Here is a 25,856-nt window from a genome sequence, read left to right as displayed (position 1 = left end):
TACAAATGTAAAAAATGCTTGGGCAAGCAACATGGATTCAATTGAATTTTAATTCATATCTTTATGAAAAGGTTGTCATCAATTACCAAAAAGGGAGAGATTGAAAGCTTTAGTTTGGTTTTGGTGAATTGATGAAACCCTAAGTGCTAACCTAGCTTATCAAGTGATCATGAGATAGGTAGCATATTGCAAGTGGTGAAGCAAATGAAGATCATGACATGATGATGGTGATGCCATGGTGATGATCAAGTGCTTGGACTTGAAAAGAAGAAAGAGAAAAACAAAAGGCTCAAGGCAAAGGTATAAATGGTAGGAGCTATTTTGTTTTGGTGATCAAGATACTTAGATAGTGTGATCACATTTATGTTTGATAGCCGTACTATTAAGAGGGGTGAAACTCATATCGAAATGCGGTTATCAAAGTGCCACTAGATGCTCTAACTCATTGCATATGCATTTAGGATCTAGTGGAGTGCTAACACCCTTGAAAATGTTTGTGAAAATATGCTAACACATATGCACAAGGTGATACACTTGGTGGTTGGCACATTTGAGCAAGGGTTAGGAACTTCACCAGTGCCCTAGACAGAAAAGACGGAGGTCACTGTAAGTGACCGGATGCTGGTCTCGGTTGGACCAGTGCGTCTGGTCAGTGGTAGTAGAGGGTGCGCAGCGTCGGTCTCTGACCGGACGCTGGGTCACTCAGTGACCGGACATTGACATGGTGCGTCCAGTCCTACTGATGTGGCAGTGGACATAGGAGTCGCCGAGTGACCGGACGCTAGGTGTGTTCGATCGAGCATGACCGGACGCGTCCGGTCATGAAAAGTCGTCTCTGGATGCTTACTGGAAATGACCGGACATTGGGGTTTAACGTCCGGTCACTTTGAGCTACTGCATCTGGTCGTCACTTGACTGTTGAGATCGGGCGATCAACATTTGAAGAGAGGGGACACATGGCACACATCACGTGACTGGACGCTGAGGTCCAGCGTCCGGTCGATATGACCGGAGCGTCCGATCACCCCGTGTTGTGCCTAGTGAAGGGGTACAATGGCTCTATTTCGTGGGGGGCTTCTATTTAAGTCTCATGGCCGGCTCAAGCTCACTCTCTTGGCCATTTGCATTGACATAGCAACCTTGTGAGCTTAGCCAAAGCCCTCCCACTCATCTTCATCATTGATTCATCATCTTTGTGAGATTGAGAGAGAATCCAAGTGCATTGCTTGAGTGTTTGCATCTAGAGGCACTTGGTGTTCATGTTTTGCTACGGGATTCGCTTGTTACTCTTGGTGGTTGCCGCCACCTAGATGGCTTGGAGCAGCCAGGATCGTCGAGCGGAGGTTGGTGTTTGTCTTTGGCTCCGATCGTGGTGATTGTGAGGGGTTCTTGACCTTTCCCCGACAAAGAGCCAAAAGGTACTCTAGTGAATTACTCATGGCTTGTGTGATCCTCATCTTGTGTTGGTTGTGTGGCACCCTATTGAGGGTTTGGCGTGTGATGCCAATTAGCGCGTGAACCTCCAAGTGAGTGAATCGCCACAACGATGAGTAGCTTGCCGGCAAGCAAGTGAACCTCGGCAAAAAATCATTGTGTTCATCATTTAATTCTGAGGTGATTGATCTTCATTTGTATTCATTCTTGTGATTAGTTGGCTCCTTCCTCGACACGGCGGTATAAACATCTTGCTCACTCTCTCTACATTACCGCAAACTAGTTGTCAAGCTCTTTAGTGTAGCTAGTTGTGAGAGCTTGTTAGTTTGGTTAGTGTGACTCTTTAGTTAGCCTTTTGAGAGAACACTAACTTAGTGTAGTGACATAGTTATTGTATGGATAGAAACTACATAAACTAGAATTGTGGTAGGTGGCTTGTATTTTTAGTAGGCTAACGCAACACTCACTTCGCCTCCTAATTGTCTAACCGGTTTGTTAAGTGTTGTTGTAGAAATTTTTAATAGGCTATTCACCCCCCTCTAGCCATTAGGACCTTTCAGGTGCACACGGTGCTATCCATTGCCCCCTCTTCTCCAGCTATAGTAGCCCTTTTCTACTAGCACCGCCACCCCTAGGGTAGTGCCCACTCAGCCACCGTTTGCTTCCATTTCTTCGCGTGGCTTTGTTCGGGCTTCGACATCTTCACGTCTTAGACTCCTTGCTTCACTTCTAGTCTATCAACACCTCCAATGTCTTCTTTTGAGTGTTGATCATTTTATTCATGTTCCAAAGTTGATCTAAGTCCATGTTGCATCCTATTGAACTATAAAATAAACACTAGCAAACACATTAGTCCAATTTGGTTGTATTGATCATTAAACACCAAAATCCAAAGTAAATGGCCCTAGGGTCCATTTTTCTTACAATCTCCCTCTTTTTGGTGATTGATGACAACACGACCAAAGCAAGCAAATAATAATAGATTCAAAATTTTACAACTATCTACTTGCTAGGATGCAATGCAAAGGCAAAATTATATGATGCAAAAAAGATATCACTTGTGAAAAACTTTGGAAACTTATCTTGCCCTTACAAATGTCCCCAAATGGCATTTTGGAGTTTGGACTTAAGCCTCCCCTTAACTCCATAATCCACTATTCTTCCTTTCTCGGACCATTACCACTTATAAATTATTATGACCGTGATTGCTTTTGGTCCTATAAATTCTCCTCCTTTAAAATCAAACACCGAAAAGGAAGACATTAGTAGCACAAGGGAGGGTCAAATTTTGTGATCCTTTGTATGTGGAGTGGAATAGGTCATAAAATTTGACTCTCACATTACATAGACTAAGCTCCCCCTAAATATATGCATACATATGATGGATGGAAAAGTATATGCATAATTGGTAAATTAATGCACAAGGAAGTTTAATCTATATAATGCATGGAGAAAATATATAAATACCAAACTGAAATCAACATGATGATATCGGTTTAGAAATACCATATGTGGAAATCAATTTGATTTAAACCACTTGCAATAGGTGGTGGATGTTTGAAGTATGATGCTTAACTCCAGGGACTCCATTTTCCTTGCAATAAGACTACTACACACATGATAAGCTTGAAATAGTGTTAGTCTCAAAGCATCCAACTTGTAAAGTAACCTTCCCCTAAATTTATACATACAAGCATGAAATACTTGTAGGATACATGCACATTGATTTTAGAATAAAAAATATCACTTGAAAGACGACATCATGAAAGGATCAAGATGCCCAAGAGGAAGGGTGAATTGGGCTAATTCTAGATTCTTTCAATAATTAAACCCTATGGTTAGCCCACTTCACCCTTTATGCCTAGAAAGTGTTTCTAATGTTCTACCATACAAAAAGTCTTGCAACCTAAGTTCCAATCCTACTCTAGCATGGCAATTCTATGAATGTAAAGACAAGAATTGAATTGCTCAAAGTAAATGCTCAAAGTAAAGAGAGAAGGAGGAACACGACAATATTTTGCCGAGGTATCGAAGAGTCGCCACTCCCCACTAGTCCTCGTTGGAGCACCCACACAAGAGTGTAGCTCCCCCTTGATCCGCGCAAGGATCAAGTACTCTCTATGGGTTGATTCTTTGACACTCCGTCATGGAGAATCACCCACAACCGCTCACAACTTGAGTTGGGTCATCATAAGCTCCGTCGGATGATCACCAAGCTCCCAATCACCACCAAGCCATCTAGGTGATGACGATCACCAAGAGTAATAAGCATGAACTCTCACTTGACCACGACAAGCCTAATGAGAAGGGTGGTTGTACACTTTGCTACTCTTGCTTTCACTAATGAGGCCTCTCTCTTGGATTCTCAAATCTTAATCATCTCACTAGGACCTTGCTCTTCTTGGCACTCTCAAGGGTGTTTCTTAGATGTTGGAATGGGCAAAAGTGATCCCTTGAGTGAATAGAGGAAGTATTTATAACCCTCATTCAAAATGAACCATTATGTGCCTCTACAGGGTGACCGGAAGCTTTGGTCAGTTCACCCACCTCTGTGCAGTTTAAGTTGTGACCGGACACTGGCCAGCATCCGGTCAGCACTGATCAGACACGTCTGGTCACAAAAACTGCCCTTTGGAACCTTGCTGATGTTGACCGGACTCTGGCACCCAGCGTCCAGTCACTTTGCTGCTCAGCATCTGGTCAGTAGCTGGAACCTGACCAGCGTCCGGTCAGCACTGATCGAACACATCCGATTAGGATTCTCCCTCTCTGAAACCTTACTGGAGTTGATCGAACTCTGGCACCCAGCGTCCGGTCACTCACCTCTCAACGTCCGGTCGCATCCAGACGACTTCACCTTGATCAAATGAACTAATTGGACTCTGCTCCAGTGTCCGATCACACCAGAACCAGCGTCCAGTCAATATTTGACCATCCATTCACTTCCAACTCGCAATCATATGTGAATGAAGTTCGCTCTAATTGATCTTAGGGCTATTTTGGAGCTACCTAATGCTAGTTTTGACAAGTGTGCACCACACCTAACCCACTAGACTCACCTAGGTCAAGCTACCCATCCATACCATCCTTAATAGTACAACCAAAGGAAAACAAAGCCCTAAACTACTCTAAGTGTCTCTTCAACTCCAAACGACACTTAGAACTAGTCCATCCTTAACCTTGTCATCTATCCTTTGAAAACCAAAACGATTTCCATCATAGGGGCATGACGACCATGATTGCCCAATCAATTGCCATTACCATGATCTAACTTAATTGCATCTGCAAAACACACATTAGTCACAGTAATCTCGTATTGTCATTAATCACCGAAACCCAACTAGGGGCCTAGATGCTTTCAATCTCCCCCCTATTGGTGATTGATGACAATACAACCTTGAGTATGTGAAAGAGATGAGGTTTTCAACATGCTTGGTTCATATAAGCTTTTGACAATAAGAACAAGAGAGTTAGGCAAAGCATCTAAGTCATGTTGTATGCAGGGAACTCTGTAGTAGCACCACTATACTCTGCTAGCATCTTAGGTGGCCTCACTGTAACTGCTCTATGAATCAGGAAAGTAATCCAGTGAGCATATGGCAGCTGCTGGTGACCTCTGAATCCCTCTACAATAGTATCCTCCATCTTTGATAGTAAGAGATCCCAAATATCAAATACAGTCTGCTGCATTAGAGAGTTCAGTAGCCATAACTGAATGCGAGTCAACCCCTCGTGATATCCTATCCTCAGAAGCAGAGTCCTCCTCATGACAACATCAAGCACTGTAGCTATAGGAGTGAGGTCACTGGGTGTCCTGCTCGACCCCTCGCCGAAAGGCTCTATGAAGCAATGGTGAACCAAATCAGTAGGAGGCACAAAACTGCCATGTGGATGTCTGGGAGGAGCTGTCTGACCATAGCACACCTCATGTAGCCAGACAGGTTGCTCCTGAAGCCTGAGAATCTCCTTGACCCTAAAGCTCATTAGCCTGTAATCTCTACCTCTGAATGCAAATTGAATGAATCTATGTTGAGGGTCAATCCAAAGTGTAGCATAGAACTCTCGGACCCATGATGGAACATATCTGTCTGTCCGTCTGAGTAAGTCTATTAGCCCTAGAAAGTAAGATAGGTAAGGACGAATCTGCTCTCCAGCTACTGCTACAATGGCCTCAATAGAACAAACCCTCTGAGACCTGAATGTTGCCTCACTGTTGAGATATGCATTATAAAAATCCTCCTACAGTGGTGTGTAGAAGGCCTCTGATGCACGCTCATCCCTCCTCAGCGGAAACCACTCCTCAAACTGCATGAACCTGAGCTGTTGTACTTGCTTGGCCATGGCGGCCCTCAAATCTAGATGAGTCACTGGAGGCGGACCCTGTGGTCTGGGAGGCGGACGAGAACCCCTACGCTATGTCTCTACCCTCGGTGTCACCTAGGTATGGGTACGACTAGAGTGGCAAAGCTGTGGCTGAGATGCCGGCTCTGTCTCCTCGGCCTGCTCTCCCTCCTGAGTCTGCTCTACTAGCTATGGCCCCCCTGAGGCTGAGGCTTCTCCAAAGCAACACAGCATCCCTCAAGCATGACAGTCCCAGCTGGACTACCATGACGACGCTCAACCTGCTCAATAGCTGCCCTCTGCGCTGGTGAAAGCTGATATGCAATCGGTACTCCACTCCTAGCACCTCCTCTCTCTGCATGATTTGCAGCGGCTGCGACTGCTGCTGCTCTCTCTGTGTTAGCATCTGCATACTTTCTCTTCTTTATCGCCAGCTTCTTTGTTGCCTTACCTTTCACATCAGTAGGCAAGCGAGGTGGAGGCCTCGGATCCTCATCACTGGGACCACCTCCGGCGTTCTTGACACATGCCATCTGAAACAAACTACTGCCTCGGACAAGAAACAACTGTCACTAACACTTCTGAGGCTTGGCCTCGATCCGTACTCGCGAGCTTGGCCCCGAGTTGACTGACAACTGCCAATGAGACCTCAACAACACCAACTCGTTGCACGTTAGAATAGATCTGATATATGAATAATTTCAATATACATCTAAAGATACAAAACCCTAAGAAGCAAGCATTAGATACGAAATTGGAAACGAGGGCTTGCTACCTGATGAACCGGCGAACCGAAGAACAAGGAACGGATCGGGGAACCACCGGGACATCAATTAGGGTTAGGGTTGGCACTGCGCGGTGAATCGGCCGTGGAGATGCAGCTAGGGTTCCGGCGAGGCTCTGGTGGCGCTGTTGCGGCAAAGTAGGCACAAGAGATGGCTCTAGTGGTGCTAAGGGTGGCACTGGAGTAGGGCACGGACACGGCGGCGCTAGGGCACGGCGCGGGCAAGATGCGGTGTGGGCGCGGCGGTGCAGGGGTGCAGGCGCGGTGGTGCAGCGGCGTGGGAGCAGCGCGGGCATGCTGGTGTGGTGGCGCGGAAGCAGCGCAGGAGAAGATGGCGCAGCAGCGCAGCTTGGGCACAGCAGCGGCGCTAGCGTAGGGCACGACGCGAGCGTAGGGAAGCGCGGCTATGCGGTGGTGGCTAGGGCACAAGCGCAGCGCGGTGAGCGATGGAGGCGCAGGCAGGAGCGGCAAAGTCAGAGGCTCAGGGTCGACGGATGCGTGGCGGATGCGGGTTAGGTCCATACAATCTAGAGAGATTTTTTTAGGAGAATCCAAAGAAAGAATTAGTAGATTATTATTTGTAAATATAAGAGTATCTCCAACAACTCACTTCTCAGATTTTAGATTATTTCAGCTCTTAAAAAGGAGTAGGGAGAGAATTTATTTTCTTTCCACAACAGTTATTAATAATGCACTCTTTAAAAATGAAAAAAAAAAATAGGCCCTCCGATGGATACCGCACCCAGTCGATCTCTGGCATCTCATTGATCTCTTTTTTTCTCTCCAATCCCAGGCACCTAGTTGAATTTCCCAATCAGTAGGAGTAGAAGATAGCAACGAATCTAGTCTAGACAAATTCTCGCACGAGAGCAACGAGGTGCCGAGTAAGAAATCACCTTAGACGCTAGCCACACACAAATCACTTTAGGTGCGTATATCTATCAAGACCGTATTTTAATTTGAGATAGACTTAATAGGACATATTATTGAAACATTAACTTATATTATAGATGACATGGTTATGCCGACTTACCAAAAAGGTAAAAAGAGATAAATAGATATATAACATTCCTATCCCCGTTTCCATTAACGTTTGATAGCTTTTTTTCCTCCCATTGCGATGTATGGACGTGTGTGCTAGTTAGAAAAATAAGGAAAGATTGTCGTGCAATAGAAACAGGATGTGGGTTCAAATGAATAATAATAAATCATTTCAAATCTCAAAAAAAGGAAATAATAATTGACTCCGACCCAATTACATGCTGATTCTCTATCGTTTTTATTTCTTCTAATAACACAGAAGTTAGTTCAAGCGCAAAGTCATGATCATCATCTTTTTTTTTAGGGGAAGTCATGATCATCTTTTTTTTTGGGAGGAACATGATCATCATCTACCAATCCCCTGTTGTGCTGCAGCTGTACTCTTTTTTTTTTTTTTGAGAAAGGGGGCTGTATTCAAAATGTGGTTGTGAGGCCTAACGTGGGTGGGCTGGGCCTATGGGCCGGAAACGGGAGACTTGATGCTGCATGGTGCACGCTGCGCACCCGACCTCGTCAGGTTGAGAAGCGTGGCGGCGGGTGGCGGGCGGCACTCTTGCGCCAGCCGTGTGTTCCCCCCTTCCCCCCAATCACCCCACCGGCCATGGAGACTCTGGCGGCGGTTCGCCGTGCCAAGAGAAGGAAGCCGGAGACACCCAAGAGCTCGGAACAGGAGGTCGAAGCAAGCATCTTGCCACTACCAGCGATGAGTGCGCCTGATTCCAATCCTCCTGGAGCTAGAGGAGACGAATCCTACATCCAAGATCCACCGCATCACTTGAATGGAACCTCTCTGGAAACGACCGGACTCGACAGAGGTGCGTCCGATCTTGGCACTGTGCTACGTCCGGTCATCACTTGACCATTGAGATCAAGCGGCTGAGGTTGAACGGAGGCGATACGTGGCGTGCATCCGTTGACCGAACGTTGGCAGGGTGCGTCCGGTCGATCTGACCGGAGCGTCCGGTCACCCCGAGCTATGCCCAATGAAGGGGTACAATGGTTCTATTTTCGTGGGGGCTATAAATAGAATGTAGTCTCGGCCATGGCTAGGGCTGAGCACCTTGGGAGACTTTGTGTCCATGCTTGAGAGTGCTTGGGAGCCCTCCATCTCATATATGCTTGATAGTGATCATTCGATTGTGTGAGAGAGCGATTCTAGTGCGATTGCATCATGAGGTTGCATCGAGTGGCACTAGGTGATCAAGTTGCAAGCCGGTGGTGCTTGTTACTCTTGGAGGTTGCCACCTCCTAGACGGTTTGGTGGTGGTCTCCGTCGAAGCCAGCAAGAAGCTTGTGTGGTGCTTCAGAGAAGAGCTTTGTGAGCGGGTGATGGCGGGGGGTTCAAGATGAAGCTGACATGTGAAGCCCACGCGTCAGCGATTGGAGGGAGAGAAGCAGCAGGGATACATAAGTCATTTCGCATGCTTTGTAGGCTTTCTCAGGCTCTCGGCTACGCTGACATGCTCATCTAACGTGCCATCTCTGCAAAGATAGTAAAAACATAGGAGTGTTACTGTATGACAAATGTGCAGGAGCGCGTATAAAGATGAGAAAGGGAGGAGTGTGGGTAACCATGGGAAAAAGTAAAAAATCCTGGCGGCGCTCTTGCGCTAGCCCTGTGTTTCCCCCTTCCCCCAATCCCCCACCGGCCATGGAGACTCTGGCGGCGGCTCGCCGTGCCAAGAGAAGGAAACTGGAGACACCCAAGAGCTCGGAACAGGAGGTCAAAGCAAGCATCTCGCCACTACCAGCGATGAGTGCGCCTCATTCCAATCCTCCTGGAGCTGGCGGAGACGAATCCTACATCCAAGATCCGCCGCCTGGAGCTGGTGGAGAAGAAGAAGATGGGGTCGACCGAATCAGCAGCCTTCTGGACGCCATTCTGGGTGAGGTCATTTCTCTCCTCCCCACCAAGGATGCCGCCCGCACCCGAATCCTCGCCACCCGGTGGCGCCATCTCTGGCGTTCCGCCCCTCTCAACCTCGACGGCGTTAACATTTTCCCCATCGATGTCGTCTCCCGCATCCTCTCCGTCCACCGGGGCCCCGGCCGCCACTTTCGCTTCCCCGCACAACACCTAAAGGACCACCCCGCCACTATGGATGCATGGCTCCGATCCCGCGCAACTCGACAATCTCCAAGAGATTGATTGATGGATCCCCTACATTTTTCAGGATATGTCGAAACTGCCACCTCAGCCAACATCTACCTTCCGGTTCTCGTCGTGCCTTTGCGTCGCTACTTTCAGCCAAGGAAAAAGTCTAAATAACCCCCTGACGTATGGTGGGTGGTCTACTTAACCCCCAAACCTATAAAACCGGGTATCCAACACATTAAATTTTGCAAAACCAGTCATTTTACCCCTGGGCGGTTTTGGGCACCTGGTTTTGCCTACATGGCGCTACGTGGCGCTCCAAGTTGGCAGACAGTGACAATGTGGCTGCCGGGCCCAGCTGTCATCCCCCACCTCCAGTTCCATCTCCTACCTGTTCGTGGTGTTCATGGCGGCGCCTGCGGTGGCCTGCGAGTGGGCTGCGTGGGGGCCTGAACCCGACCGGCGAGGGCATCGCCGGCACGCAAGCACTGGCATTGGCGGGGTTCGGGTCCGGGCCCGCGGCGCCCTCCGTGCGGCCCTGTCCTTCCACCGCTCGCTCCTCACGCCGTGTGAAACAGCGCGCGCCTCAGGCGTGTCGCGGTGGGCTGGCTTGCAGCGATGCTCGCCGTCGTCGCCGCGTTCACGGCGTTCGTGGACGGGCGGTTACCGGCGCTGGTACGGCGCGAGTTGCTGCGACGACGAGAATCTCGGCGCAGAGTCGGGCGCGTGGCCGTGGTGGCTGACGGCGTTCCAGCGGCTTGGGTTCACGAGCGCCGACGTACGTGGTGGGCTGGTGGCGTGCGTGAAGGAGGCAAACATGGTGGGCATGGGCGCGACCGGGGCGTACAGGGCGGAGCTCCCGCGCGCGCGCCGTGATCGCTGTGAAGCTATGGCAGCCGGCGCCGGTGGACGGCGACGCCGTGGTGTCGGCGAGCGAGCTGAACGCGGACGTGCTCAAGGAGGTGGCGCTCCTGGGGTGGCTCCAGCACCGGAACATCGTGCAGCTGCTGGGGTACGTGCACAATGACGCGGACGCCATGATTCTGTATGAGTTCATGCCCAACGGCAGCCTGTGGGAGGCTCTGCACGAGCCGTCGGAGAAGCGATTGTTCTGACGCATGCAATTGCAATGGCAATGTTTGCAGAGTACGGGTACATGCTGAAGGTGGACCAGAAGAGCGACATCTACAGCTACGGCGTGGTGCTGATGGAGCTCATCACGGGTCACCGCGCGGTGGAGGCGGTGTTCGGCGAGGGGCAGGACATCGTGGGGTGGGTGTGGAACAAGATCCGGAGCAACACGGTGGAGGAGCACCTAGACCCGCAACGCGTGAGGTCGAGCCCCATACTGCGCCCCGCCCTGTACACGCGCGAGATCCAGGATGCCACACGCGCCATCTGCGCCCCGTACTTCGCCCTCGCGAGGTCGAGCGGGGACACCTACAGCTGCAAGGTGCGCGACGCCGGGCGAGCTCGTCGGCCGCGGCGGTGTCCGCGGCACGGGCCGGCGAGCCGAGGCAGAGCAGCAGCTGCCATGGCTGAAGCCGGCGCTGCGCGGCGTGCAGGAGGAAGGCGACCGAGGGGAGTAGCACGGCGGCGGCGGTCTCGACGCGGCCCACGGATAGCGCCGAGAGTGGTGTGTGCTCCACGGCCGCGGCGCCGGACAGGGCGTCGTGCTCCAGCGACGGGTCCTCGAGGCAGTTGAGCGCGAGGAAGGCAGGCGTGGAAGTGGCGGGGCTCGTCATGCGCCTACGAAGCACACTGCGCGAACTGCGCCTTGACTGAACCAGCAGCCCTCTGCCATTGGTGCTAGCTTGCTTTCCTGAAAGCCGATACGCGGGACTGCAGGCCGCCGTGCAAGCCGCAAAAACAATGCAGCAGAAAACGGGTCAGGGCCAGCGTGTCCCTAAGGTCCAGCTTGGAAAGCCACATAGGCAAAACCAGAAGGCAAAGCCACAATAGGGGGTAAATTAAACGGTTTGTCAAAGTTTAGTGTGCTTGTTACCTGGTTTCAAACTTCAGGGGTGAAGTAGCGATAGTGCTAAAGGCTAGGGGGTGATGTAGATTTTTTCCTTTCAGCCAATGCCACCTCTCTGACGACATCGCCCAGGCGCTTCAGTTCCCCATGCTCAAGAAGCTAGCAGTTCAAGGCGTCAGCATTTCGGAGGATTCCCTGCTTAGCATCATTGCTGCTTCTCCCGTCCTCGAGTGCTTGCTGCTTCGCAAAAGCTTTGGATTCCACTGTGTTAGGATCAACTCAGCTAGCCTTACAAGCGTTGGTGTGAGTGCTAGGTATAATCGAACAACGACCTACTTAGAAGAATTCATTGTCGAGGATGTCCCTTGCCTTAAAAGGATTCTGTATCTTCGAGCACCAGGGACGGGCACGCAACTGCGAGTATCAGTTATTTCAGCACCTAATCTGGAGACCTTGGGTTGCCTAAGTTTTCCTGATTACTCTTCCAGGCTCGTGTTGGGCTCTATAATTATTGAGGTATCTCTTGCTTTTCCACCTCTTGCCTACAGGCTCTGATTTGCTTTTCTGTGTGCAGAAAAAACTTGAAAATATCGACTTTTATAGATGGGCTAACACAGGTTTCATGCAGCCATGCGACATAAAGGGATTCCGGGTCACTAACTCGACAACGCCGGCATGTACTGTCAAGGTTTTAGGAGTTTCTATTTTTTCTCTTAGCCTGGATGCGATTATTGACTTAATGAGATGCTTCCCAAGCTTGGAGAAGTTGTATATCAGGGTAAACATACTAATCTAGTAATTCATTGTGTTCATATATTCTTTGGATCTGACTTAATATTATGTCAATTCTTCTTGGATTAGTTGTGTTTGTATACTTTTTTTTTTCCTTTTCAGTCATACAAGGTGGTGGGAGACAAGAATTTATGGCGCCGTAAACATCATAATCTTATTAAATGCCTTAACATCCGTCTCAAGACAGTCGTGTTGAATAATTATCGAGGCATAAAGTCACAAGTTAACTTTGCAACATTCTTTGTACTGAACGCAAAGATGCTGGAGTCAATGATATTTGAGTGTCGAAGGGACAGTGTGACTGATAGATTTCTTGCAGAGCAGCATCAGCTGCTCCAGCTGGAGAGAAGGGCTTCAAGATATGCTCGGTTTTATTTTACTACTAAAAGATGTGAGCATGCGTTCATGCATATTAATCATGCCCATGATTTGTCTAAAACCGATCCCTTCGAATGTGAAGAAAGAGGGGTAGGTGTATGCGCATCCTTTGAGTAGTTGCTGCTTGACTCGTACTCTTGTTTGCTGTTAAATTTGATGAGGTCTATTCCTTTTTCTAGTGTGGAAGTAGGGGGTTGCTAAATGAACTATGTATATTGTAAGATTTCTGTAATTGTGGCAATCTGACTTACTAATCTGTAATGCAATAAATCTTTATGTAGTAGTTATTGGCAATGTTTGATGTTGCACGTAATTCTGTTAATAAAGTAGAGCTAGTGTGAATATAACTTTGTTTTAAATGTTCTTTTATTTGATGTTGTTTACTTGTGCTCAGCAGCACAACAGACTACTTATAATTACTTGATTGGTCTTAAATTTTGCTTATAGCACAAATTAGGGCCCATAATTATGTTTGGTGGTTTGTTGGGCTCGTCGATGAATCACGGCTCAGCCCTTTGGGCTGAGGTGCACTAGAAACACCGGCGCGGCTTGGAGTGTACCGCCCGTCTTCCATACATTGTAGCCTAGAGAATCAATCTCATTTTAGTTGTCTGTTGTGCTTTCATTCTGTAGCTCAGCAATGTACCTTATAATGGCAAATTTACAAAAAAATAATAATATGATTACAGATGGATAACTACAAACCAAGCAAAAATTGTTTAACAGATGGCATGGAGGAGAGATAAGTTCAGCCTTATGGCATTCTATAATTGTAGGACTAACTTGTGCTCTATTATTTGAGTAAACTATGAAACATTAGGACAAAATGGCATATGTACTTTCAAACAGGTAAGAGCGCAGTAGCAGCAAAAGAGGAGCCTCTGATTTCTATGCTGATAACTTCAGCTAACAGATCCCATTTTCTGCTACTTTTCGGGTGATAACACATGAGAATGCAGTTTATATAAGAATGAAGGCATCTGTGTGGGGTTCTCTACTTATTGGAGTCGTCTTCTTTTTTTTTTTTTTGTCAACAAACATGCACATATTTCAACAGCGTCTAGCTGTTAGAATTGTTACATGGTCTTTCAGTACATTATGCAGTGCTTCCAGTATTGGTGGGCACTGTATGACATGATCTCTGTTGGAACATGACAATGATAGACTTGTAGGGTGGGGTTGAGAGTGTACAAAAGCCTGTTTTGCTAATGTATGAGCAATGTGATTTTGGGTCCTCCTACTCTTGTAGATTCTTGTGTTCCGTTGCCTTGTTGAGTTGATGAGTATTTGGGTGAGGTGCTTGATTCTACAATCAGGCGGTGTGGACTGATCACCTGAATTGAAGAAGTTGACAAGTTCCTGGTTGTCTGATACGAAGGTGATGTTGTGTATCTGTGGTCTTTCGGTGACAGTAGCAGCAAGCACCAGGGCAGCTGCCTCTGCCATGACCACCGAGATAGAGTTTGTAACTGCAGCCTTGATGTAGATGTTTTGAGGTGGATGCATTCCTGTATTGATAATATAGATTCCCAGTCCAGCTTTCTTCGGATATAGAGTCCTGGTCTGGCACCGTGGATGCATCGGTGTAGCATCTGGAGCCTGGGAGCAGTGCTGGGAGTTGTACAGTGTGTGTATTTGATGCTGTTCCATTGTTCCAGTTCACCCAATCGTGGATTGCAGCCTGGGTATTCTGTCTTGCAATTGTATGATTCATACCTGAGAACTGAATGTGAGCGGCTTGTTGATTCCGCATCAGTGTCGGAGCTGCAGCACTTGCGGTGTTCATGACAGCTTCACTGCCTTCCTCCGTTTGGTTGCTGTGCGCCTGGTGGTGGATTGCCTCCTGCATGTGTAGGATTCATATCTGGTCTGATTTCGTGCACCGGTGTGGGTGGTGTTTGTGGAAGGGCTTGGTTCCTGTACGCCTGGTTCTATGTTTCAGCAGCTGTTACCTTCATTTCCTTCCACTGGTCGTGCAGTATAGTTCTGGTCGTCACCTGTATAGTTGATTAAATTTGCCACCGAGATGTTTGCAGCCACCTCATGGTGTACCTGCGAAGGAGTCCAATTTTCTCTACAAACCTTTTGTCGCTTCTAGCTTTCCATATGTACCAGAGAGTTGTTAGTTTTTTTTTTTTTTTGCAATAAATCTTCTGGAACAGAATCAGATATCAGAGTAGACATAATTCTTTGCACCCCATCATCTTCATTTGGCAGAATGTTGGAGCGGTGGAGTCGGGCGCGGAGCTCCAATGAGCGGTAGATAAGGCTACGACGGTGGGGTTGAGTGCAGTAGAGAGATTTTTTTAGAGGTGCGAACAGGAGCAAGTGGACAGATAAGATAGCCAATGGGAAGCCGTGTCTATCTGTCCCCGGATGCCGTCACCGAAAAAAAAATCGATGTGCAGGTGACGTACGGATGCACGCAAATGTAAGTTTGAGCTTTTTGAAAGAAGTTTTGTACAATAAGAAACGTAAAAGAGAAAATTATCATGCAATAGAAGCATACGTACATGCCGATTCTCTCTTTTTGGTGTTATATCCTTACACTAACATATGTTTTTTTTATAACTTACAACGTAACATATGGGAAAAAATCTATTTTACCTCCCTAAACCATCCTCAAAGTTTAGTTTTCCTCCTTAAAAAATAGGGTAAACCTTCTTCCTCAACTTTTAAAACCATTCATTTTACCTCCTGACCCTGTTATAGGTGGTTTTCGAAGGTTGTTTTGTCTTATTTATTTATTTATTTTGGCTAAATATTTAAAAAATCATAGTAAATCACAGAAAAATTATAAAATAAAAAATCTAATTTTTGGACTCCACATGAATAGATCTACACAGTAAACATATAATATAGTATGCTTTAGTATAAAGTTTTTGCTGTAGCTTTAGATTTATGATTTTATGTAATTAATTCATAGCTGCAGTTTCAATGATGGTGAAATTTATATTGTGGTCTAAGTATTATATGTTTAACCTATAGTAAAAATTTCATACTCGTTTCTATTTTTACAGACTTTTAACTATTTTAAAACTATTTAACAAGCATAAAACTAAATAAATCTATAACTTAGTTATACATGATCTAATGAGTATGAAATTTTTACTACAGTTCAATAATATAATAGTTAGCTCACAATAAAATTTCACCACAATTGAACCATAGAAACTCAAGCTTTGAATTAATTACTTAAAATCATAGATCTAAAGCTACAACAAAAACTCTGTACTAAAGAGTACCATATTATATATTCACTGTGTAGATCTACTCATGTGAAGTTCATGAAAAATGAATTTTCCATTTTATAATTTTTCTGTGTTTTACTATGATTTTTCAAAAAAAATAGCCAAAATAAATAAAAAAGAAAAAAAAATAAAACCGCCTTTGAAAACCACCTATAACCGGGTCAGTGAGGTAAAATAAACAGTTTTAAAAGTTGAGGGAAGTGATTTATCCGGTTTTAAATTTTAGGGAGAAAACTAGACTATGAGGATAGTTAAAATGAACTTTTTCCTAACATATGTTAGTTCAAGCTCAAAGTTTGCATTCGAAATTGGCTGTGAAGTCTAACGCATATGATCTGGGCCCATGGGCCGGCAACGGGAGGCCTCTCGATGCTGCACGCACCCAAACCCTACGGAGCTTCAGCCAGCCGTCGTTTTCCCCTTCACCCGCCTCGTCCCCAACCAACCCACCGGCCGGCGGCCATGGAGGCTCTGGCGGCGGCGCTTCGCCGTGCCAAGAGAAGGAAGCCGGAGGCGAGCTCGGAACAGGAGGGTGGAGCAAACATCTCGCCGCTGGTACCAACGACGAGTGCACCTGAATCCAATCCTCCGAGTCCGGGAGCCGGAGGAGATGAATCCCACATTCAAGATCCACCGCCTGGAGCCGGTGGAGAAGAAGAAGATGGGGTCGACCGAATCAGCCTCCTCCCGGACGCCATTCTAGGTGAGGTCATCTCTCTCCTCCCCACCAAAGATGCCGCCCGCACGCGAATCCTCGCCACCCGGTGGCGCCATCTCTGGCGCTCCGCCCCTCTCAACCTCGATGGCGGTGACTTTCGCACCATCGATGTCGTCTCCCGCATCCTCTCCTCCCACCGGGGCCCCGGCCGCCGCTTTCGCTTCCCCGCACAACTCCTATGGGACAGCCCCGCCACTGTGGATGCTTGGCTCCGATCCTCCGCCCTCGACAACCTCCAGGAGATTGACTGCTTTGCGACGGATGGGTTGAAACTGCCACCTCAGCCGGTGTCTACCTTCGGGTTCTCGTCGTCCCTTTGCGTTGCCACTTTCAGCCAATGCCACCTCTCTGACGACATCACCTTGGCACTTCAGTTCCCCCGGCTCAAGAAGCTGGCACTTCAACGGGTCATCATTTCGGAGGATTCCCTGCATAGCATCATTGCTGCTTCTCCCGTCCTCGAGTGCTTGCTGCTTCGCAGAATCTTTGGCTGCCGCTGTGTCAGGATCAACTCAGCTAGCCTTACAAGCACTGGGGTGAGTGCTGCGTATGATCAAACGATGACCCGCTTAGAAGAATTCATTGTCCAGGATGCCCCTTGCCTTAAAAGGATTCTGTATCTTCGATCACCACGAACGGGCACGGGACTACGAGTATCAGTTATTTCAGCACCTAATCTGGAGACCTTGGGTTGCCTAAGTTATGCTGACCACTCTTCCGGGCTCGCTTTGGGCTCAACGATTATTGAGGTACCTCTTGGTTTTCTACCTCTTGACTACAGGTTCTGAGTTGCTTTTCCGTGTGCAGAAAAAACTTGAAATATCGAATTTTATAAATGTGCTGATGCATGTTTCATGCAGCCATGCCGCATAAAGGGATTTCGGATCATTAACTCGACAATGCCAGCATGTACTGTCAAGATTTTAGCAGTCTTTATTTTAAATCTTAGCCTGGATCTGATTATTGACTTAATGAGATTCTTCCCATGCTTGGAGAAGTTGTATATCCAGGTAAACATACTAAACTAGTAATTAATTGTGTTCATATATTCTTTGGATCTGACTTAATATTGTGTCAATTCTTCTTGAATTAATTGTGTTTGTATACTGTTTTTTTTCCTTTTCAGGCATACAGGGGGGTACACCAGAATTTATGGCGCCGTAAACATCATAATCTTATTAAATGCCTTGACATCCGTCTCAAGATAGTCGTGTTGAGTAATTATCGAGGCATAAAGTCACAAGTTAACTTTGCCACATTCTTTGTACTGAACGCAAAGATGCTGGAGTCAATGACATTTGAGTGCCAAAGGGTCAGTGTGACTGATAGATTTCTTGCAGAGCAGCATCAGCTGCTCCAGCTGGAGAGAAGGGCTTCAAGATGTGCTCGGTTTTATTTTACTACTAAAAGATGTGGGCATGCGTTCATGCATATTAATCATGCCCATGATTTGTCTAAAACCGATCCCTTCGAATGTGAAGAAAGAGGGGTAGGTGTATGCGCATCCTTTGAGTAGTTGCTGCTTGACTCGTACTCTTGTTTGCTGTTAAATTTGATGAGGTCTATTCCTTTTTCTAGTGTGGAAGTAGGGGGGTGCTAAATGAACTATGTGTATTGTAAGATTTGTGTAGTTGTGGCAGTCTGACAGCGCCACAATTTGACTTTCTAATCTCTAATGAACTAGATCTTTATGCAGAAGTTATTGGCAATGTTTGATATTGCAGGTAATGTTGTTAATAAAGTAGAGCTAGTGTGAAAATATCACTTTGTTTTAAATGTTCTTTTATTTGATCTTCTTTAATTGTGCTTGGCAGCGCAACAGGTTATTTATAATTTATTTATCTTAATTATAGCAAAAACTATAGCCCAAAATTACGTTTGGTGGTTTGTTGTTCCTTTTGATGAATCACGGCTTAGCCCTTTGTGCTGAGTTGCATTTTAACGCGATAGCGCAAGGAACAGACGGCCTAGCTCAAAGCTAGGAGCCGGTTGGGCCCATTTGGAGCTTCAAACAGTGAGAGGGTTTATAATTTTCTAGTTGGAGGATAAATCAATGAAACCCAACAAACAGCAGAAAAATCCATACAATCTAGAGAGTTTCAGTCTTTGGGATCAAGAGAGAATTAATTCCTCTATTCTAAATTATAAGTCATTTTGACATTTCTAGTTTTTGCTATGAAGCTAAATACTCCCTCGCTCCAAATTATAAGTAGCTTTGACTTTTTTAATTCATCTATTTTGCTATGCATCTAGAATTTATCTAGATGCATAGCTGTCGGGGACCAATACTAGGGTATCCCGAAGAGGAGGAGCTAATAACCATCAACATTGATTCATCCTAGCGGTCAAGGGCGCGACTACAGCTCCAACCGACTCCAGGTGCGCAAGCTCCGACTCGCCCGACCTCTGGGGGCGGGCTCCGCCTCACCCGACCCCACGGCCGCGGGCTTCGCCTCGCCCAACCCCAGGCGCGCAAGCTCCGACTCGCCCGACCCTTGGGTTTATGCTCCGCCTCACCTGACCTCGAGGCCGCGAGCTCCGCCAAGCCCGACCCTTGGGTTTATGCTCCGCCTCGCCCGACCTCTGGGGACGGGCTCCGCCTCGCCCGACGGGGACTCATACCACCACCAGCCACTCCAGGTCCAAGCGTATGAGCCTGGGTCAAAACCCTGACACCAAGGAAGAGACCGACATGTCCCGATGTAACCCGTGGCCATGATGGGCCATACATGAGGATTCACATCAAGAACAACATCGAGCATACCGGTGCTATTCTGCCTAACCCCCGTACGAACACTGACAGACGCGTCAGCTCACCATGACGTCCGCTGCGACGGAATGGAACGCCATGACCGGTAGACGACGCCTGCGCATGGCACCAGTGGCGGATAGGGCTACGACGTGGAGCTGTCCCTGATGTCATCTACAGGGTCGGCGGGACCCACATGAAGGATAAAAAGGACCCGACGATTCTGAGGGACTTCCTCTCTCTCTCGTTCTTCTCTTTTCCTCCGATGTAACCCGTGCTTTCCCTTGGCCTATAAAAGGGAAAGCAGGGCGTCCCATGAGGGGGACGGGGAAAAAACCCGAACCCGATCCGACCCCGAACTGATCAGATCCAGATACACAAAAGAGCAGCAGCCGAGGTCTTGGGACCCGTTCACTCCTTTCACCAGAGACTTGGGACCTATCCCTCTCTCACCTGTTTGTAATCTCTACTACAAACTTTCAGTGCTAGTAACACGAGCAGCAGCGACGAAATTGACATAGGGACATTCTGTCCGAACCAGTATAAACCTCATGCCCTCTAAGCACATCATCCGAGCCAGACGCGCAATATTAGAAATTTACTTGTCGGTGGTCACTCAAAACACCGACAGTTGGCGCGATAGGAAGGGGTCTTTTGCACGTCTCGGCATCCACACCAGCCCTCGGATGGCTAGTCACAACGTCAGCTGGGTCCTGGACGCGCACATGCGCTTCGGGAACCTAGATTTCATCGTCACGACAGAGGGAGAGTTGGTGCGGGCTCCTGTCGTGGTCCAACCTCTCCAGTCCGCCAGCCTCGACACGATCGCCGAGACACTTGAGGAGCTGTAGCTGCACGCACCGGAGGCCCATGACCCTGGGAGCGACCAGCTCCTCGGCTTCGACTACGGAAGGTTAGAGCGCCAGCTCAGCGCCTTCCTAGGACCCCAACCGTCTCGGGAGAACCTGCGCCACCTCACCTTCTCGTTCGCCAACGTCATGACGTAGCTTGCCGAGGGAGAGCCGCTCTCCCTGAAATATCTCATCCGTAGCGCCCTGACAGCGCTCCCGTTCGATCTCCGCAATGCCACAGAGTCCGTTGGCCACCTTGTGGCGCAACGCACGCCTCCATCCCCCGTGAATGACGAGTTCGTGGGGGTGACCGAATATGTCGCGGAGTGTTTCCACGACCTCCTCGCTGGAGAAACAGAGTCGCCCTCCACCTCTGACTCCAGTAGGGGGAGCCATCACCCCTCTCGTGAATGTTTCATGGCAGGTACCCCCAAGGGACACATCAAAAGCATCCACGAGGAAGAGGCTACCCCAACAAACGACCTTGATGATGAGGTCGAGGGGGGTGCAGGGGCCTCACCTCGCCTGTAGGTGGAGCAGCTGAACGCCCGGCACCAAGAGCTCGAGGAAGCATGACTCTAGCTCTAGCAGGAACGCACGGAGATCGAGCGGGAGATCGAGCGCCATGGAGACAGTGGGCGTGCGTGCGCCATGGCCCGCGACGTGAACTAAAGGATCATCGAGGACGATGAAGCCCTCCCACACTTCACCCAGGCGAGCCTAAACATCACTGCTGCGGCAGCCTTGCTCTAGGGGCTCCGGGGCCCACGACGCCCAAGGATTGTCGGGCCCATCGCAAAATTCGCACGCTACTCGAGCGTGCGGTGGCACAGTAGACCGAGAGCTCACTGTCCCGACGATGCGAGCTCAACGCCAGCCAGTGCACGCCCTTAGAACGACTCGACAAGGACGCGTCAGTCCACCAGGCGCCGCAAGGCGGCCGGCCACGCACCGCGGTCCCGGTGCATGAGCATCTCAACCACCACCATGACGCACACGACACCCTTGATGCCTGTAGGCGTGCCCGCAGCTATGCATGGGAGGGGGCTAGCCATGGCTACCACCCTCGTCGTGGTGGACGCTATGACAGCGGCGAGGACCGAAGCTCGAGCCCCGACATGCCGGGACCTCCGGCCTTCATCCGACACATCCTCAATGCCATCTTCCCACCACGGTACCAACCACCAACCAACATCCTGAAATACTCTGGAGAAATGAACTCCGGACTATGGCTCGAGGATTATCGGCTTGCTTACCAAGCCGGTGGAACAGGCAATGATGATTTCATTATCCGCAACCTTCCATTGTTCCTGGCCAATTCGGCGCGAACGTGGTTGGAACACCTTCCGCCCAACCAAATCCAAAGTTGGGCGGACCTAAAATAGATCTTCGTGGGGAACTTCTAGGGCAAGTGCGCACGTCTTGGGAACCCCTGGGATCTCAGAAATTGTCGACAGAAGTCTGGGGAACCCTTCATGGGTACATCCGACGCTTCTCCCGGTAGTGCAACAAGCTGCCCAACATCGCCGATGTCATAGGAGCTTTCCTATCTGGGGCCACCTGCGAGTCCCTGGTCCATAAGCTAGGACGTAAGGGCCCGTGAACCACCATGGAGCTGCTCGACATCGCCACCAGCCACGTCTCGGGCGAGGAGGCAGTCAGAGCGATCTTGGACCGCCTCAAGGGCAAGGCGAAGCGGGACAAGGACACTGACGAAGGCGCCTCCAACCGTCCCAGCAAGAAGAAGAACAAGCAGCGGTGTGAGAGCTCGCTCGTGGCCGCCGTCGACTACAAGGGGGGTCAGAAGCCCTCCGAGGGTACCCCGAACCACTTTGAGAAGCTGCTTGAAGGGCCATGCCCGAACCATGCCTTCCCTATCAAGCATCTCTACAAGGACTGTGGCCTCATGAAGCAATTCTTGTCTGGAGGCTCCAACAAGGGGGAGCATAGGGGAGGACCCTAAGCCAACCGCAGACGACGCCGAGAAGGACGGTGGCTTTTCGATGCTAGATGGCTGCCTCATGATCTTCGGAGGGTCGGTGGCCTATGACTCTAAGCGCCACCAAAAGCTTGCGCTCCGTGAGGTCTATACGGCCGAGCCGGCCGCGCCTACCTTCCTCCGATGGTCGGAGTCCACCATAACCTTTGATCGGACCGACCACCTAGAATGCGTCCCACAGCTGGGACGATATCCGCTCGTGGTTGATCCGATCATCGGCGTGAAATGGCACACCAGGGTACTGATGGATGGAGGCAGCGGCCTCAACATCATGTACGCCAAAACGTTCGATGCCATTAGCATCGACCGAGCACATGTTTGGCCGACCGGGGTGCCTTTCCACAGCATCGTGCCTAGAAAGCTGGCCATGCCACTCAGGCAGATCAATCTGCCCGTCACCTTTGGGGACCGTCCAATTATAGGACGGAGACCCTTACCTTTGAGGTGGTCGGGTTCCAGGGAACCTACCATGCCATCCTAGGATGTCCATGCTACGCGAAGTTCATGGCTGTCCCCAACTACACCTAACTAAAGCTAAAGATGCTGGGTCTGTGCGGTGTCATCACCATCGGCACCTCCTTCCAGCGCGCCAATGAATGCAAAGTCAAGTGCTGCGAACACACCGCGACAATCGTCGCCTCCAAAAAGCTCGCAGCCATCAGGAAGGAGGTCGCCAAAGAAGCACCTGACCCCAAGCGGTTGGCTGGGTCTTTTGAGCCTATAGGGGGTGCCAAGGTCCTCATAGACCCCAGCGGCTCCAAGGGCAAAGTGGTGCGCATTGGCACCATGCTCTCCTCCGAATAGAAAAGTGTGCTCGTTGACTTCCTTTGCACCAACAGAGATATTTATTTGTGTTGCAAATCTATGTTGATGACATCATATTTGGATTAACCAATTAAGATTTTTGTGAAGAATTTGGAAAGATGATGGCTAATGAGTTTGAGATGTCCATGATTGGAGAGTTAAGTTACTTCCTTGGTCTTCAAATTAAGCAATTGAAGAATGGTACATTTGTGAGTCAAGGCAAGTATATCAAGGACATGATCAAGAAGTTTGGCATGAGTGATAGCAAAGCCATTAGCACACCAATGGGAACAAATGGTAACTTGGATAGTGATGCAAGTGGAAATATGGTGGATCAAAAATTATATCGGTCTATGATTGGAAGCCTACTCTATGTGACCGCATCAAGGCCGGATGTCATGTTTAGTGTATGCATGTGTGCAAGATTTCAAGCCTCACCAAGAGAAAGTCATTTGAAGACTACAAAGAGAATATTGAGGTACTTAAAGCATACACAAAATATTAGTTTATGGTATCCCAAAGGAGCAAAGTTTGAGCTAGTTGGTTACTCCGACTCAGATTATGCGGGATGCAAGGTTGAAAGGAAGAGCACCTCGGGCACATGTCAATTATTAGGAAGATCACTTGTTTCTTGGTCATCAAAGAAGCAAAATAGTGTTGCATTATCAACCGCCGAAGCCGAATACATATCCGCCGGTAGTTGTTGTGCACAAATACTTTGGATGAAGGCGACTTTGAGTGACTTTGGAATCAAGTTCAAGGAAGTGCCATTGCTATGTGACAATGAGAGTGCAATCAAGTTGACCAACAATCCGGTTCAACATGCAAGAACAAAGCATATTGATGTCCACCACCATTTCATAAGAGTTCACCAACAAAAAGGGGACATTTGCATTAAGAGTGTAGGCACCAAAGATTAACTTGCTGATATATTCACCAAGCCATTAGATGAGAAAAGGTTTTGCAAGGTAAGAAATGAGTTGAACATATTGGATTTCTCAAATATGTGTTGATGCACCCCTCCACTTATATGACATGCCTCTCCTTCGAGCAATCCAAGGTAAAAATTGATTGGAATGGCATACATCCTTGCTAAGGACATGTTTAGTGCATCTAGTCATCTTTCACATTTACTATGCTCATTCATGGAAATCAAATGAATTTGATGATTGTATGGTACCACTATTGCTTCTATGCTTGATTTGGTCTAGTGGTAGTATATGACATGTTTATGGGCTTGTAAACCTAGTGTTTGATCTAGAAAATGAGCTATAAGTGTTTAACTCAACATGGTACAAGATAACCCTTATTTGGAGGTGTGAAGAAGCTTGTCCTTGGATCAAACCGAGTTAAATATCTTTGACAAATGATCTAGATTGGACCAAATTTGGGAAAATGATCCTCACCCCATTGATTGACATTGATCATCTCAACCTATCTATATTTTGAACCTTTGTGGTCATTGATGATAAAGGGGGAGAAAAACAAAGATATTAATGATATTAGTACATGGGGAGAAAAACAAAAAGATATTAGTGTACTAAGATGGTGAAAAGATAACAAAGGGGGAGAACTTGACATAAGAGGAAAGATATGACAAAGGAAAGGGATCAATTAAAATTTTGAGCACACAAGTAGGGGGAGCAAGCTCATGAACGTGTATGGTGCATGTGAATGTGCATTTCATATGTTTGCTTGCATGGCACAAGTTTTAAATTTCAATATCCATGCTTGTGTGGTGTATGCTAGTTGTAGGTTTGAATGATAAAATGAAAATCTAGCATGCATAGGTTATCTAGTGATTTCATTTCCAAGTGTTTCCAAGTGGTATCAAGCTTACCATGGTGCTAAGGATGGTATAATGGTGCACTCCGATTGGTCTCACGCTTCAAAGGTCCATCTTTTATACCTTAGCATCATATGGTAGACATTGTCTCCTATATTTCCTATCTAAGCATATGTGCAAGCTACAATCCAAACTCTTAGCACATATGTAGGGGGAGCAATTGCTACCATATGGGGTTCATGAAACTTGTCCATATCCTTTTACACATAGTAAATATGCTTGGACAAGCAACATGAATTCAATTGAATTTCAATTCATATCTTTGTAATAAGGGTTGTCATCAATTACCAAAAAGGGGGAGATTGAAAGCTCTAGTTTGGTTTTGGTGAATTGATGAAACTCTAAGTGATAACCTAGTTTATCAAGTGATCATGAGATAGGTAGCACATTCCAAGTGGTGAAGCAAATGAAGATCATGACATGATGATGGTGATGCCATGATGATGATCAAGTGCTTGGACTTGAAAAGAAGAAAGAGAAAAACAAAAGGCTCAAGGCAAAGGTATAAATGGTAGGAGCCATTTTGTTTTGGTGATCGAGACACTTAGTGAGTGTGATCACATTTAGGATCGATAGCCGTACTATTAAGAGGGGTGAAACTTGTATCGAAATGCGGTTATCAAAGTGCCACTAGATGCTCTAACTCATTGCATATGCATTTAGGATCTAGTGGAGTGCTAACACCCTTGAAAATGTTTGTGAAAATATGCTAACACATGTGCACAAGGTGATACACTTGGTGGTTGGCACATTTGAGCAAGGGTTAGGAAGTTCACCGGTGGGATAGTCCGATGG

At 47.8% G+C, this 25,856-nt stretch overlaps 1 protein-coding gene and 1 pseudogene across 1 annotated transcript; both read left to right on the top strand.

Moving 5' to 3' along the window:
• The first annotated feature begins 9,251 nt into the window (after positions 1 to 9,251).
• On the top strand, positions 9,252 to 12,960 carry LOC136551265 (F-box/FBD/LRR-repeat protein At3g26920-like; annotated as a pseudogene).
• Positions 12,961 to 16,477: 3,517 nt separating this feature from the next.
• LOC136551264 (putative F-box/LRR-repeat protein At5g02700) lies at positions 16,478 to 18,510 on the top strand. The gene is made up of 3 exons (XM_066542845.1): positions 16,478 to 17,561; positions 17,673 to 17,822; positions 17,939 to 18,510. The coding sequence occupies exons 1-3, from the start codon at positions 16,557 to 16,559 to the stop codon at positions 18,326 to 18,328; spliced, it is 1,545 nt and encodes a 514-aa protein (XP_066398942.1). The 5' UTR covers positions 16,478 to 16,556; the 3' UTR covers positions 18,329 to 18,510.
• The last annotated feature ends 7,346 nt before the right edge of the window (positions 18,511 to 25,856 follow it).

This window comes from Miscanthus floridulus, chromosome 4 (assembly GCF_019320115.1).
Source record: "Miscanthus floridulus cultivar M001 chromosome 4, ASM1932011v1, whole genome shotgun sequence".
In the NCBI taxonomy this organism is placed as follows: domain Eukaryota; kingdom Viridiplantae; phylum Streptophyta; class Magnoliopsida; order Poales; family Poaceae; genus Miscanthus; species Miscanthus floridulus.
Note: the sequence above shows the minus strand (reverse complement) of the source record. Positions and strands in the feature narration are given on the sequence as shown.